At 44.1% G+C, this 15,264-nt stretch overlaps 2 protein-coding genes across 10 annotated transcripts in view; both read left to right on the top strand.

Annotated features, from left to right (window-relative positions):
- Positions 1-2: 2 nt before the first annotated feature.
- LOC115119450 (leukocyte receptor cluster member 9-like) lies at positions 3-10,410 on the top strand. 2 transcript variants are annotated; one of them, XM_029648245.2, is made up of 6 exons: positions 3-77; positions 680-832; positions 6,226-6,307; positions 7,064-7,194; positions 7,301-7,630; positions 8,181-10,410. In XM_029648245.2, exons 2-6 carry the CDS (start codon positions 691-693, stop codon positions 9,218-9,220), a joined length of 1,725 nt encoding a protein of 574 aa, XP_029504105.2. In that variant the 5' UTR covers positions 3-77; positions 680-690; the 3' UTR covers positions 9,221-10,410. The 2 variants fall into 2 exon arrangements, with proteins under 2 accessions (XP_029504105.2, XP_029504104.2); XM_029648244.2 differs by lacking the exon at positions 3-77 and adding an exon at positions 256-337.
- Positions 10,411-10,607: 197 nt separating this feature from the next.
- Positions 10,608-15,264, top strand: part of LOC115119448 (protein tweety homolog 1-like) — a 48,211-nt gene continuing 43,554 nt past the window's right edge. For 2 of the 8 annotated variants that reach the window (XR_010463591.1, XM_065016709.1), the window contains exon 1: positions 10,608-12,311. The gene's annotated coding sequence lies outside the window, so the exon portion shown is untranslated. The remainder of the gene's footprint in view (positions 12,312-15,264) is intronic. The other 6 variants (XR_010463592.1, XM_065016710.1, XM_065016711.1 and 3 more) reach the window with 5 other exon arrangements.

Here is a 15,264-nt window from a genome sequence, read left to right as displayed (position 1 = left end):
GGTAGTCGTCATGTGATGAGGAGAGTCACGCGCTTTGGATCCAGGAGATGACTCACAGTTTTGGTATACTCTCTTCGGTAAGAAATTATAACAAACTATTGTCAATTTATAAACGGCCTAGAATAGAAAATATTATAGCATCAATTGTTTTGAGGATTTGAATGATTATTTAAACGAAGAGAAAGCCTGTTCTCATCACTGAGGTACATAGACCTAGACCTACATTTCCCACAAGCCCCCTCAGTACAAACATAACAAAGGTCAAAGTACACATTTACGGTAGTTTCAGACATAATCTGTGATATATCTGTTTATAAATCAGAGGGTGTACATTCAGGTAACTAACAACAATAATGTATCATGATGCATATATTATACAGTACTACATTATCGTTTTATTCATGTTTAACATGTTGGTTGCATTGTATAACTTGTTATCTTGACTCTTGGGTGTGTTGTAGCTACATCCTCGTTAGGGAAGGCTACCTCTCAGTTCTCCTTAGCTTAGGTAGCTACTATAGCTACATTGCACAACTTACTTCTAAATATATAGCTACTATATTTACAAAATCTATTATTGCTTAATTTATTGATTTATTAACTGGTTGTGCTTGTATTGCCATGTTAACAGTGAGAAACAGAGTTAACACTTTTGTATAATAATCTTTTACACCCACAGGTTAATTGACTATGGCGTCAGAGGATACAGGTGTGCCTTTGGACTCAGCTGAGAACCTGGAGGACAGGAGAGCACAGGAGCATAGAGCTACAGAGGGGCCAAAGACAGAGGTCCCAGCCAGTCCCAGCCAAGATGGACCTCAGGTGACGGCAGGTAATGTTTTGTCATTCAGTTGGATTCTGTGTGCACTGCTGGTACGTGTAGACATGAGATGTAGGCCTAACTAGGGCATATACGCTTCTTTAGAGGCAGAGCAGAAATGACAGTGAAAGGGAACGTTCATATTTTGATAATTACACAACACTGAAGTTTATTAAGGTATGATCAAATTATGAAGGACCGTTTTTAATATCGAGGTTCCGAGGAAGTTGGGTGTTCACCAGTCGAGGCTGGTGGGAGGAACTATATGAGGACGGGCTCATTGTAATGGCTTCAATGGAATACATGGAACGGAGTCAAACGTGGTTTTCATATGTGCGATGTGCTTGATATCGTTCCAGCCTTTTCAATGTGACCATCCTCCTATAGCTCCTCCCACCAGCCTCCACTGTTCACCCCATCCTCAGTTTCTCTGAAGGAAGTCTGGGTTTGCCTGAGTAACGATATGTTCCACAGAAATTCCACACTGATTGTATCTTAGCTACACTCGCAATAACATCTGCTAACCATGTGTATGTGACCAATACAATTTGATTTGATTTGTGTTGTTAGGTTCTAATTCTCAGAGTAAATAACTCAACGGACACCATGAAAGCATAACCAAGTTTATTTCTTCCCAGAGGATCAATATAGCTGCATTAGACAAATCATGTTTCCACCACCACAAGTATATATACTTCTCTCTAATCCTTACATCTTTTATGGTTCAACAGGAAGACGAAGTGATAGGGTAATAAACCATTACTTCTCTCTTAAGGGGGATCTGACCTGACCTCAACCCCCTTGATGCCTAATCCAAAGATCTCCACTCATATCCCCTATAGCAATCCTGTGACTTCCTCCTGTCCACCCAACACATTCCAAAGCCATCTGGCTCCTACAGATAACCATTAACTTCTGATGTAAAAAACAGTCTCTATCACTTCTCAGATACTATACTTCTGAGTATAAACAATGTTCCAAGTTTAACCCAGAATCTAACAGTGTATTCATCAGACAGTATGATCTCTCTGAGATCTGCTTGTACCTGTTATTACTTTTCTATTATCTCTCTATTTTCTTTCTCTCTGCATTGTTGGGAAGGGCCCATAAGTAAACATCTCACTGTTAGTCTACACCTGTTATTTACCAAGCAAGGGACTAATAACATTGGATTTGATATTCGGGAGAAAGCAGTGTTTTTCCCACTTGTTACTCCCCCACTCTATCTGAAAGCTCCTGGTAGAAGTTGTTCTGAAGCACAGATCGAGTATCAGTTCACTGTCTCTAACTTCTAAGGGAAACACAGAACTAACCTAGGTCAGTGTCTAGGGCTGAGTTCTTCCTACTCCTACTTTTGGGAAAGGGAGAAACCAACCAAACTGTCTGTGTACCCCCTCTAGTGTCATTAGGTTGCAAGCCAAGTCAGTCCAGTCCAAATGTTGTCAGTGCCAAGAACGGATGGAATTACATGTGCAATGTTTTATGCACTATCATACTTCGTATGGGAAACCCCTCCTGTAAGGACAAAATATGTGCCTTTACACACAAGTAATACTGCAGATGTGTCATATACTGTGTAACATTTATGTTGGGAAATCAGTGACAGCTAATATATTGGGAGATTTATGAATGGAAAGGCAATAATGCACTTGTCAAACTCGTTCCACGGAGGAACGAGTGCAGGTTTTCACTCCTCCCTTGTTGATGAATTAAGGTCACTGATTAGTAAGAAACTCCCCCTCACCCTGTTGTCTAGGTATTAATTGAAAGGAAAAACCAAGAACCAGCAGACACTAGGTCCTCCATGGATTGAGTTTGACACCCCTGACATAATGAGTCCTGGTTGTCCTAATCAGAAGTTGCACAAAAACAGGCTCATTAAATCCTCAACTAGGACATCATTCAAAGTGTGCCGGTATGTGATTTAGATTAGATATCACTCCCATCAGTTTTCATAAATATAATTGTATTAAGAGTTTTCATTGGTAGTTACATAGTTTTATTGGGCCTATGATTTGAATTGATTCCCCTCACATAGGGAAGAGCAGGAAACCTCAACGCCAATAGTGGCTATCTGAATCATCATACAGCCCCATGCCTGAGGGGAGACTCATGTAGACCACACCCACCTGCAGCTCTAGTAGAGTCACTGCATTTACCACAAATCTACCATTTCCACCAGGACTGTGTGCATAATTAAACATGATTCTCTTGTCATTCTTGTATATGTAAACACCAATGTCTCCTGGGCTAGGGGCATCACTGGCAGTGAATCTGATTTAGTCAACATTTATCACTTATATCTGCATCAGAGCAGAAACCGAAACAGGAAGAGATCAACAATTTCCATCAGCACTCAGTAACATTAGCTGGCCCAGAATGTACTCATGTCCATGCATGTAGGTAGTTGGAGCTTTTACCCGTAAGTGAGTTGTAGGCCTTTCTGATTTGTTGGTGAAGACTTTACTGTAGACCAGTGGGATGTCAGCATTGAAGGGTCCTATCCTCCCAGAGTCAGTCAAAGCAGCATAGAATGCCACTTTTTTGCCTGTCTGTGAATACAGTTTAATGTATGTTATTTCACATTATATGATATAGTATACACAGCAATCCTTCACCTGTGAAGATAATGTCAATGTGGCGCAGTGACTACATTTGTGTGTTTTCTAACCTGCATTCTCCTTCTTCAGCTCCTCCACCTCTCTCACTGGCACTCAGTCTGGCCTCCTGGGCCAGAGAGACATTTCAGAGCAAATATGAACTCTTCAATGATCTACTGGGGGAAATTAATAATCCTACCTACTGTAAACAAATTATTCATCTGTCGTCATTAAGATCTTTCAATACTGTACCTGAGTTCTCACTCTCACTCTCTGTCCCTGGCCTGCATGTCTGACAGTTCTGCTGCTTGGCCTGGAATTAGAAAGGACAAAAACAGAGAACATATTTTGAGAGCTATAGATCCTTAAACTGTTAAAATTATAAATAAATACAAATTCTATATTATCTTTTCAGCTCTTTAATATTTATTTTGGAGACTGCAATAACATACAGAACAATATGCTATTTTGTTCATTGTCTGTTCAATTTAAATATTAGCTAATCATTTTTTTTACCTCCATTGGCTCCACCTTGTTCTTGTCCAGTTCAGTCTTAGTGACTCAGCTCCACTCTCTGGTTCACCACCTCTCCTTTCAGCTCCTTCACCTGGCTGTCACTAGCTGTCACTCTGGCCCCCATGTTCCTCAGCTCCACTCTCTGGTTCACCACTTCTCCTTTCAGCTCCTTCACCTGGCTGTCACTAGCTGTCACTCTGGCCCCCATGTTCCTCAGCTCCACTCTCTGTTCCACCACCATGTTCCTCAGCTCCACTCTCTGTTCCACCACCATGTTCCTCAGCTCCACTTCCTGTTCCACCATGTTCCTCAGCTCCACTTTCTGTTCCACCATCATGTTCCTCAGCTCCACTCTCTGTTCCACCACCATGTTCCTCAGCTCCACTTTCTGTTCCACCATCATGTTCCTCAGCTCCACTCTCTGTTCCACCATCATGTTCCTCAGCTCCACTCTCTGTTCCACCACCATCTCTCTCGGCTCCTTCAGTTCAGTAAAGACTTGGTCAGGTTGGCTGGTCTGGCAGGTAGCGTGTCGGGCTCATTTCGGGGTCATCGTGACCTTGTTGAGTGTCATTCTCCTTGACTGTTCCAATCTCTCCATGAGCCCATGAACTAATCTAGTCTACTGGGCTCAGCGACCCCCCCCCTCCCTTCTTTTCAGTATGTACACACTGGTCTTGGTGGACCAATACATGGGAATTTAAATCCAAGGTCACTGATGTCATGACGTTGGCCTGAGGGTAAGTTTATGACAGTCATAAATACCTCTTTCCCCCTTTTTCCTCTCTCTACCCTACTGATGTTACATTTGCAAAACCCTTGGTTAACAGAGATTCTGAGAACATCAGAAGGTGGGGGGAATAGAACTATATTCTGGTAATCCGACCAATTGAACATATGCGATGTTACTTAATGAATATGATGTCAGTTCGGTTGTCATCTGAGACATTCTCATCAATGATAAGATGACATAAACTCTACAGTGGAAAGTCTACACATCAGAGTTATCGGATTCACATGGAATTGTTGTTCAATTCAAATGTTTGAATATGAAATTATTCGTGATGGGATGAAATGTGATTTTAGCTTCTAAAATGTGAGATTTGGGTTTTCATAAGATAGGGCTCTGCTCAATCAGTGGCCCACCCCTGTGAAGGGACATGGGCTATAAAAAAAATCAAACGCGCCCTCCTCTCCCTTCCTATATAAGCCCTTGACGACAATATAACCTCCGGTTCCGAGGACGACGGTCCGATGTCAGAATGGTTCAGATAATAACTACAGAACGAAGCCAACATCAGCGTGAGCTTTGGTTGCGAATGGTATGAACTTTTAACTCTTATTCACTACAGAAGTGATACCTCCTAGCCGTTGAGTTAGCAACAGCCGCTGCAAACGAGGGTTAGGAAGGAACAGACAGAGTATCCGGTCTACCACACAACGACGTTACTACAACATATTCAATTTACCAGCAGAGACATTCTTCAAAGCACAAAGGACTCGGTTGGGTAACACGGCCTTCCATCTACCACCAACCTACCGAAGCGCAGCTCAGAGTAAATATTTATTGCATTTTCCTTTTCCAAATTGTCGGTAAGTTAGAATGCATAAGATACTGTATTTACGATAGCACAGCTTTGCCCTTTGTTCCTCAGTCTTCCCGCTCTTTCACTCAAACCCAGACCTTTTCTTTTGTGTAACAAGCTGTCATATCTGTTCCGCCCGCTAGGGATGTTTTCCTTTATGACGTAATTTGTAATCAAGTTATGATTTAATTATGTGTATGTGTAATTCTGTGTGATTAGTTAGGTATTTATTAATAAATAATTAAACCCAATTTTACATTGCTGATTCAACTTGTTAGCCAGGGTTCGTGCAGATAACCAAGAATTTACAACTTTCAGATGAGACTGAATTAAGATGACGATTAATATTGACTGCTATTGATGTAAAATATTACTAGGTCTTTAAGAGTTTATTCGGAAGATAACAGCTCTATAAATATTCTTTCCTGGTACCCCGACTCTCTAGTTAATTACATTAACATGATTAGCTCAGTCAGGTAATATTAATTACGGAGAAATTATTTTATAGAATAGCATGTCATATCACTTAATCCGGCATAGCCAAAGACACGACACTGATAACACAGAGAACACTGGGAAGGACAAACTACCATACAGATATTATATAAGGCCATACAGATATTATATGTTGTTTTGTAACTGACTTTGGGTGAGACGGGCTGCTAAATAACTGCCCCCCATTCCTCTCTCTCTGATGTTCCAGGCCAGGAGGAGGGAGCAGGTGTCTGTCAGTTCTTCCTGTTGGGAAAGTGTCGTTTTGGAAACAGGTGTCGTCGATCTCACAGGTCTGTAGCTAACACGATCACCACCGACCTGTAAGAAAATTGTTATATACCAAAAACTATGGCAGGGCAATGGCTAAGTAACATTGCATTTTGACTTTTGATGGTGCCATGATGCCATTGTTACTGTGATGTCTAAACATGGCTTCACACTCCTGCCATTTTTAACATGCATGATTTAAATTGTCTGATGCAAAATGTTTGTGCAGCCCTCGGAACAACTGAAAATGCCCAGGGGTTAGGGGCTAATATTTACTCACAGTTCAGTCTATTTCAGACTTCTAACCACTTGAACAACTAAATAAGACTGAAAGACAGAAATCTTCAAAGCATATAGCTGCCAGCCCTAAACAGATGGCCCTCAGAATCGGAGTCCTCCCTCTCATCACTAATCCTTCTGCCTGGCGACAGTGGAATCTTCAGAGGAAGATATTGTTTTTCCTCCTGTGAGAAGCAGCATCTGTGGTATTGGCTCTGTCTGCCCTCACAGCAAACAGAGCCTCTGAACCAAGTGGTAATCAAGTCATGTAGCACAGTAGAAATATAATAGATAGGTAGTTAATTCCATAGGATAAGAAAGTGAAGAGGTAGAATAGCAGAGTTAAATTAATGTATCTGTTTAGACATATAGATAAGCTTCTTAAAATACATCCATCTGAAGGTCACTGTCCTATCAGTATGAGGAGGACCTAACAGGTTAGCTCTTACATTGACCAGAGTGATGAATACAATCCCTCTTTCTCCTTCCCTCTTTCTCAGCACTCCAACATTAGACGACCCAGAGGCTGTTATAGACCAGGAAAACAGGAAGGAGGGAGAAAAAGAGGGAAAACTCGAGAAGAAAGCAATAGGGAATAAAACAAACCAGCCAAAAGACACAGAGGGAAAAGGTACAATTTCCCTCCATTAAATCTAACTGAACATATGAGAACCCACTAAAATACCTGTTTACTGCAAACTAAGTATAACTAACTAACAAAGTGTTTCTCCCATCAGGATCAACTAAGAAGCCCCGCATGCGTACAGCTGATGACGTCATCTCTCGGATCCTGTGGGACCCGTCGGTGGAGCCGGCGGACTTTGTGGTGGGGTACGTGGACCGCTTCCTTGGGGTGCTGGAGCGGCCCTTCTCTGAGTTCAACTGGGACACCGACCCCTGCGATTGTGACTACTCCTCTGAGCTAGCCCTGCCCAGACACAGGATTCAGTACTTCACCCATAGAGGGCGTAGAGTTTGGGACCGCAACAACAGGACTGACAGGGTGTTTGGATCCACTGGACAGTGTCTGGCGCCCCCCTTTGGACAGGAGGAGGAGCAAGAGCAGGGTAAGAGAGGGCGAGGAGGAAGCAGCAAGGGCGAAGGAGGGTGGAAGGTAGGGAGAGAGGGCGTGAGGGCGAGGGAAAGGAAGGCGAGAGGGCGAGGGAGGAAGGTAGGGAGAGAGGGCGAGGGAGGGAGGAAGGTAGGGAGAGAGGGCGAGGGAGGGAGGAAGGTAGGGAGAGAGGGCGAGGGAGGGAGGAAGGTAGGGAGAGAGGGTGAGAGGGAGGGAGGGGAGAAAGGTAGGGAGAGAGGGTGAGAGGGAGGGAGGGGAGAAAGGTAGGGAGAGGACGAGGGAGGTAGGGAGAGAGGGTGAGGGAGGGAGGACTGTAGGGAGAGAGGGTGAGAGGACGAGGGAGGGAGGGAGGACTGTAGGGAGAGGAAGGGAGGGTGAGGAAGGTAGGGAGAGAGAGGGAGTGAGGAAGGTAGGGAGAGGGAGGGAGGGATTTCCACAGCTCTAGAACCTGGATTAACATACTGTTCTACTTCACTTTGCTAGTCTATAACATGTTTTTGTCATAATGTTTGGTTAACCTTCAAAATCAGCTTGTTTATTGTCAGGGAAAGGGACACAAGATGTTGAACAACAAGACCCAAAAAACGACCACCGTGAATCAAGAGAAGAACAAGATGGAGTCATCACTACAGGGGAGGGAGAAGAGAGTGACGAGTCCCTGATAAAACAGGATGTTGAAAACGGACACATGGCGGAAAGAAATCAGAGCAAGATAAGTGTTCAGATGCCTGAGTCGACCAGACCAGGCACAGGAAGTACTCCACTGAACCAACAGGAAGCAGGAAGAGAATCAGAACCCTTGGAAGAGGAAGTTGGGAAGGATTCCGTTTTAGTCGTCATAGCAGACCAGATGTCTCTATCCCAGAGTGAAAGCGAGAGCAGGGGGGAGGAAGGTGAGAAGGAGGAAGAATGGAAAGATTACTGGGATGGAGAGAAAGGCCCAGACCTAGCCCAGTGTCCTTCTGTGCCTGTGGAGCAGAGAACAGAGAGGGGTGGAGGCCGGCCTTCCAAACGTAAGCCCACCCACTTCATCACCTTCCGGGCCAACACTCCCGCCATCCTCTCCTCCTTCCAGCACCTTCAGGAGGAGCTCACCTCCCTCCTCCCCTCATCCGCCCCTCATTGGTTGCCCCCCTCCTCCCTCCACGTCACCCTGTGTCTCCTGGTCCTCCCCGGCCCAGCCGAGGTCACTGCCGCTGGGGAGATGCTCCAACGCTTCGCCTACCTGGACCGCAACCCCCCTGTGGCCGTCTCCTTCCCCCTGAAACTGAAGCACTTTGGTGGGAAAGTTCTCTACCTGAGCCCCCAGCCTCAGCCCCACCTCCAGCAGCTAAATGCTGGCCTACAGGAGGCCTTCAGAGAGCAGGGCTGGCTGCACAGGGACTCCTTTAACCCACGCTACCATCTCACCCTGGCCAAGGTGAAGGACCAGGAGGGGGCGAGGGTGTTTGAGGGGGTGGGGGAGCTGAAGGTGGGTAAGGGGGTGAATTTTGGGCGACTGCCTATAAATAGGCTACACCTGTGTAGCATGGGGATGACTGGGGATGGGTTTTATGAGACACTGTGTGTGGTCAATCTCCGGTGAGATGTAGGTGTGTGTTTGTTTAGGTATGGAGGTGCTATTTTACAAAGCACAGAACCCACATTTCCACACCTCACAGTCTCCATAGTTTTACATTTAAAGGTGCAATATGCAGAAATCGCTCCGCCATTTCCTGGTTGCTGAAATTCAAGTTTGCCTAAGTTCAGTTTGTGACAAAACAAGCAATCATTGCTGGTTTTGTGTAGAGAGTTATTGTACCATCTAAACCGCTGTGAAATATCTTTTCAATAACCAAAATATTGTATTTTCAGCTTTCTGAAGATGGTGTACAAAACCGGAAGTAAAAGACACAACAATGAAACTTAAGAACAGGAAGCATAGAAATAGCACTCAAAACAGATCTACCACTTCTTAGATTTCAATGACAATGACAGATCTATAACTCACATTTCTATGTGAATTTGGTCCGCTTCCTAAAAGTTTCGTATTGCAGCTTGAAAATTACTCCATTGATTAAAATATGAAATCCCAATGTTCCTGAAGTGCCTCTATCTGCTACGGACCATGATGAAGTAGCTGTAATTGTAACGACTAATTTACTGTACCATGTTCTTTTAAGAAGAAAAATGCTATTGCAAACTCTTTGCAATAAGGAATTGAGACCAAAAGCTCAAGAGAAGTTTCAAGTGTTTATTACCAAGAGAATCCCCATCCATCTTCTGTTCTGGGCCTGACCCTGCTCTCTGATCCTAGGCAATTTCCTGTTATCTGATTAGGTCAACAACCTTTCTAAATGAGCATACACACAGTTTCATGGCCTGAACTCTATTAATACTCACAGTAATCATTCACTACACAGGATATTAACAAACTACAGTTTAACTTGAAACATGTTACATTTTAATAGAATCCATCAATGTCTATAGCTTTCACATTTCATTTAGCAGACTTTAATACTGATGTAATAATGTAATGTATTTAATATAATAATGGCTGAAATATTATCTTTCCATCATGGTAACTGCATCTCAACCAATCAATTCTTACTTTGTGGCTACAAAGATGATTTTATAATTGTAATAAGATTAATTTAATATGAATATTTTAATATAATCCAACAGAAACCCACTGATTTCTGCTACGTTCATCATGTAAAATGTCTGCTTTTACAAAGAATTATGACCTTTTGGATTTGGATTGCCAAGGACATTAAATATTGAACTTGTAATTTTTGTGAATGTCTGAGTGGTGATATTTCTGTGTAACAGCAGAGGGATGGAGGAAGGATAGAGAGAGAGAAGAGAGAGGGATAGAGAGCTGGATGGAGAGAGGGATGGACAAAGGAGAGGGAGGGATGGGGAGAGGAGCCCCGCTCCGATGAGAAAGGAGAGGGGGATGAGAGGAGCGAGAGATGGAGAGGAGAAATAGATGGTGAGAGGGGAGAGGGGGATGGAGAGTGAAGAGGGATGGATGTCAAAGGAGAGAGAGGGACAAAGGGAGGATAGGATGAGGGGCTTGAGAGAGGAGATGGAGGAGAGAGGATGGCTGCTACAGTATAGTGCTGGGTCTGAATGAGAGCCATGGAGGCACGGTTAACTCTGAGTTAACTCTCTTGCATACGTAATATTATTTTCTGTCTCTCCCCCCTTCTCCTCCTAGATACACGCACACTAGTGTGTTCTCTCACTCTCTCTCTCTCTCTCTCTCTCTCTCTCTCTCTCTCTCTCTCTCTCTCTCTCTCTCTCTCTCTCTCACTCCCGTACGCTCCCTTGCTCGCATTATCTCTCTGACTCCCTTCCCCCACTCCCTTTCAGTGACACAGAAAAACGAACGCCACCCCTCCCTCTCGCTCTCTCGTTCTCCCCCATCCTCCAATGGCACACAAACACCCTGGTCTCTCATTCCACCCGCTCTCACTTTGTTTTTATTGTTTATTTGTAATCCCCCTCTTTTTCAGTCAAATCACCCACGGTCATGGAAGATCATCTCTCATCTTTCCATCTCTGCTTTTCGTGGTTGTTGTTGAATCATGGTGTTGATACTATTTTGCAGTCTCCACTCGAAACTGGTTTTGCAACTCCCCTCTCCCTCTATTCATCGCTCACCCTCCCTCCTTCCCTCCATCCCTCCCTCTTTCTCTCACGCTCACTCACTGCCCAGTTGACAACCCATCTTTTTTCCTATTCACAATATCTTTGTTGCACCCTCCATCCTGCCCTCCCTCCCTCCCATTCTCTCTTGCTCTCAGTATCCATCTAAGTGGTGTGCTTATTTGCTTCTGCCTAAATATATGTGCATCTCTACCTCTCCCTCTCTCTTCCTCTCTGCACAACACAGCCAAACACTGCCCTGCCTAACCACACAGGAGATTTCTTCAACAAATATTTTGTGGATTTTTTGTGCAGAAATCTGAAATGTAACTCAAACTCGAATAATTGGACCTTTTCTCATTTTGTATTTTTATTTAGACAACCGTAGATTTTTTTATGATGATTTGTTGATTTTGGTCAGATTTTTGCCTCCTAATCTGAGAGTGTAGAGATTGATTGGTATGTTGTGTGTGTGACTGAGTGTTGATGGAGGTTTCAGTAAGAGCTGTGTCTGTATCGCCCAGCAGCATCGTCATTTGTGTGAACTGAGAGTGGATGGAGTCCTAATCCCCGTTAACAGATTCATTATCGCTGGGCACAATCGTGCGCTGCCTTGTTGTGAAGTCGCCTGGCTGAGCGATCTGCTGCCTGAATGGGGTTCTGACATGACGATAAGGGTCCCTCTGGGGTGTCTTCTCAATCCTAATCCCTCTCTCTCCTCCCTCTCTCTCCTCTCTCTCTTGCGCTGAGGGCTCCTCTCTTATCCATCAACACAAGCACCTCTCCACTGTTACCAGACAACCATCCAATCACAGGCTGTTTAATATTTCAAAAACAAAAACAGACCTTGTTATTTATTTACATTTTACGTATTTTTGGGGTTCATGTCCCTAAACCTATATATTTCAGGATGAGTTTTTTTCCCAAGAGGATCCAGCGCTGATGGTTGGCAACGGTATACCTCAGTGAGTGTGTAGATATTTGACAGAACACCAGAGAAGAGCAAGAGATAGCAGAACACCCTCCCAACGCTACAGTCAAAGGTAAGAAACGGATCACTCTCCAATCACTCATTCACCATGGGTGAATTGTCTGTGTATTCTACAAGATGAATGGGCAGTCAAGTGAAATAGATTCATCATGCACTGTTAGACCATTGCAGTTTATGTTCAATGATGGAAAGTGGAGAGAAGCCTGGGTTTTACATCAAATGTTTGGATTTTTACGCAATGTCTGTGCATTGGCTGATGTTGAAATTAGGAAATGATTTATAAAACATTGAGGTTGAACCATGTTAGTTTGATTCACTCTGTTTTAGATTGTTTTGTCAATCTCTCATCTCTTATCAACTATGATAAAGTAATTTTATTTATATTAATAAAATATCACATTGTATGTCACTGAATAGTTTGCTTAGCTTCATCTTCAGCAAACCTCTCTCAAATGCTACATTTGACTTTGTGCAAGCTTCTAAATGAGATTGTTAGTGTGGGAGCATTTGTCCATCCTCTTGGTACTGTATGTTAAACTCTTGTACACTCCAAAGCTCCATGTTGTATTTATTGATTCTACAAGCACGGAGCAGCCTGCAGCTGAATGCACTCAATCTTTCATTGATTTGGGGAAATGTGTGTGTATGGTTTGGTTTAACTATCCTTGTATCCAAAATTTGGACAAGTGTGTACATTTTGCTGGTCCCCACAAGTAAAAAGGCTATTTTAGGCTTAGGGGTTAGGGTTACAATTAGGATAAGGGTTAAGGTCAGGGTTAAGGGTTAGGGAAAATAGGATTTTGAATGGATTTAGTTTTCTTCGTTACCCACAAGGATAGTAAAACAAACATGTGTGCGTGCACGTACGTGATCCTGGGGGGACAAACATGTGTGCGTGCACGTACATGTTCCTGGGGGGACAAACATGTGTGCGTGCACGTACGTGATCCTGGGGGGACAAACATGTGTGCGTGCACGTACGTGATCCTGGGGGGACAAACATGTGTGCGTGCACGTACGTGATCCTGGGGGGACAAACGTGTGCGTGCACGTACGTGATCCTGGGGGGACAAACATGTGTGCGTGCACGTACGTGATCCTGGGGGGACAAACGTGTGCGTGCACGTACGTGATCCTGGGGGGACAAACGTGTGCGTGCACGTACGTGATCCTGGGGGGACAAACGTGTGCGTACACGTACGTACACGTACGTGATCCTGGGGGACATTTGTTTTTTATACAAACATGAATTTCAACTGAAACTTAAATATGAATTTTATAAGAAACAATTCAAACTCGTAGAGTCTGGAAATGTGTATTTATACACTACCCATCAAAAGTTTGGGGTCACTTAAAAATGTCCTTGTTTTTGAAAGAAAAGCTCATCTTTTGTCCATTAAAATAACATCAAATTGATCAGAAGTACAGTGTAGACATTGTTAATGTTGTTGGTTAAATGTTGCGGAATTACTGGTCATGCTCTAGATTGGTTTATACATTACCTATCAAATCGTACACAATGTGTAATGGCGGATGGTTGTAAATCTGAGTCCATAGGTGTGCTCAGGTGTTCTATTTTGGGTCCACTGTTGTTCATTTTGTATATCAACAACATTGGGGATCTTATTGAAACAGTGGATGTTCATTTTTATGCAGATGATACTGTTCTTTATTCAAGTGGTAGTAGTTTATCTTTAGCTTTAGAAAATGCCCAAAGAGCATTTAACATCATACAACAGAATCTGTATGATTTAAAGCTGATTCTAAATTCAGGTAAAACAAAATGCATGATATTTTCAAATGCCAGGCATGTTACAAATCATGTCATTGCTACATTGGCTGGACATACTATAGAGCAAGTTAAAGTGTACAAATGTGTGGGTGTGTGGGTTGATGATAAGCTGAGCTTCACTGTGCATGTAGAGAACTTGATAAGGAAGCTCAAGCTGAAAATAGGATTTTTATTACCGGCATAAGGCTGGTTTTGTTGTTGAATTTTCTCTCTTTTTCTCCCCAATTTCGTGCCATCCAATTGTTAGTAGTTACTATCTTGTCTCATCGCTACAACTCCCGTACGGGCTCGGGAGAGACGAAGGTCGAAAGCCATGCGTCCCCCGAAACACAACCCAACCAAGCCGCACTGCCTCTTAACACATCCAACCCGGAAGCCAGCCGCACCAATGTGTCAGAGGAAACACCGTGCACCTGGCGACCTGGTTAGCTCGCACTGCGCCCGGCCCGCCACAGGAGTCGCTAGTGCGCGATGAGACAAGGATAACCCTACCGGACAACGCTAGGCCCTCCCTAACCCGGACGACGCTAGGCCAATTGTGCGTCGCCCCACGGACCTCAGAGTCTCTGGTGGCACAGCTAGCGCTGCAATGCAGTGCCCTAGACCACTGCACCACCCAGGAGGCCCTGCTTGTTTTTCTTTTGAGGCCAGCAATGAGCTGGTACGATGTACATTACTGTCGGTTTTAGATTTTAGTGATGTTATACAGTGGGGCAAAAAAGTATTTAGTCAGCCACCAATTGTGCAAGTTCTCCCACTGTAATTTTCATCACAGGTACACTTCAACTATGACAGACAAAATAAGGGGGAAAAATCCAGAGAATCACATTGAAGGATTTTTAATGAATTTATTTGTAAATTATGGTGGAAAATAAGTATTTGGTCAATAACAAAAGTTTATCTCAATACTTTGTTATAAGGGTGGTGCAGTGGTTAAGGGCGCTGTACTGCAGCGCCAGCTGTGCCATCAGAGTCCCTGGGTTCGCGCCCAGGGTCTGTCGTAACCGGCCGCGACCGGGAGGTCCGTGGGGCGACGCACAATTGGCCTAGCGTCGTCCGGGTTAGGGAGGGCTTGGTTGGTAGGGATATCCTTGTCTCATCGCGCTCCAGCGACTCCTGTGGCGGGCCGGGCGCAGTGCGCGCTAACCAAGGTTGCCGGGTGCACGGTGTAGCCTCCGACACATTGGTGCGGCTGGCTTCCGGGTTGGATGCG

The sequence above is a fragment of the Oncorhynchus nerka genome, unplaced genomic scaffold (genome assembly GCF_034236695.1).
Source record: "Oncorhynchus nerka isolate Pitt River unplaced genomic scaffold, Oner_Uvic_2.0 unplaced_scaffold_897, whole genome shotgun sequence".
Lineage (NCBI taxonomy): Eukaryota > Metazoa > Chordata > Actinopteri > Salmoniformes > Salmonidae > Oncorhynchus > Oncorhynchus nerka.
The sequence above is the reverse complement of the archived record's forward strand: the minus strand, read 5'-3'. Positions and strand labels throughout refer to the sequence as shown.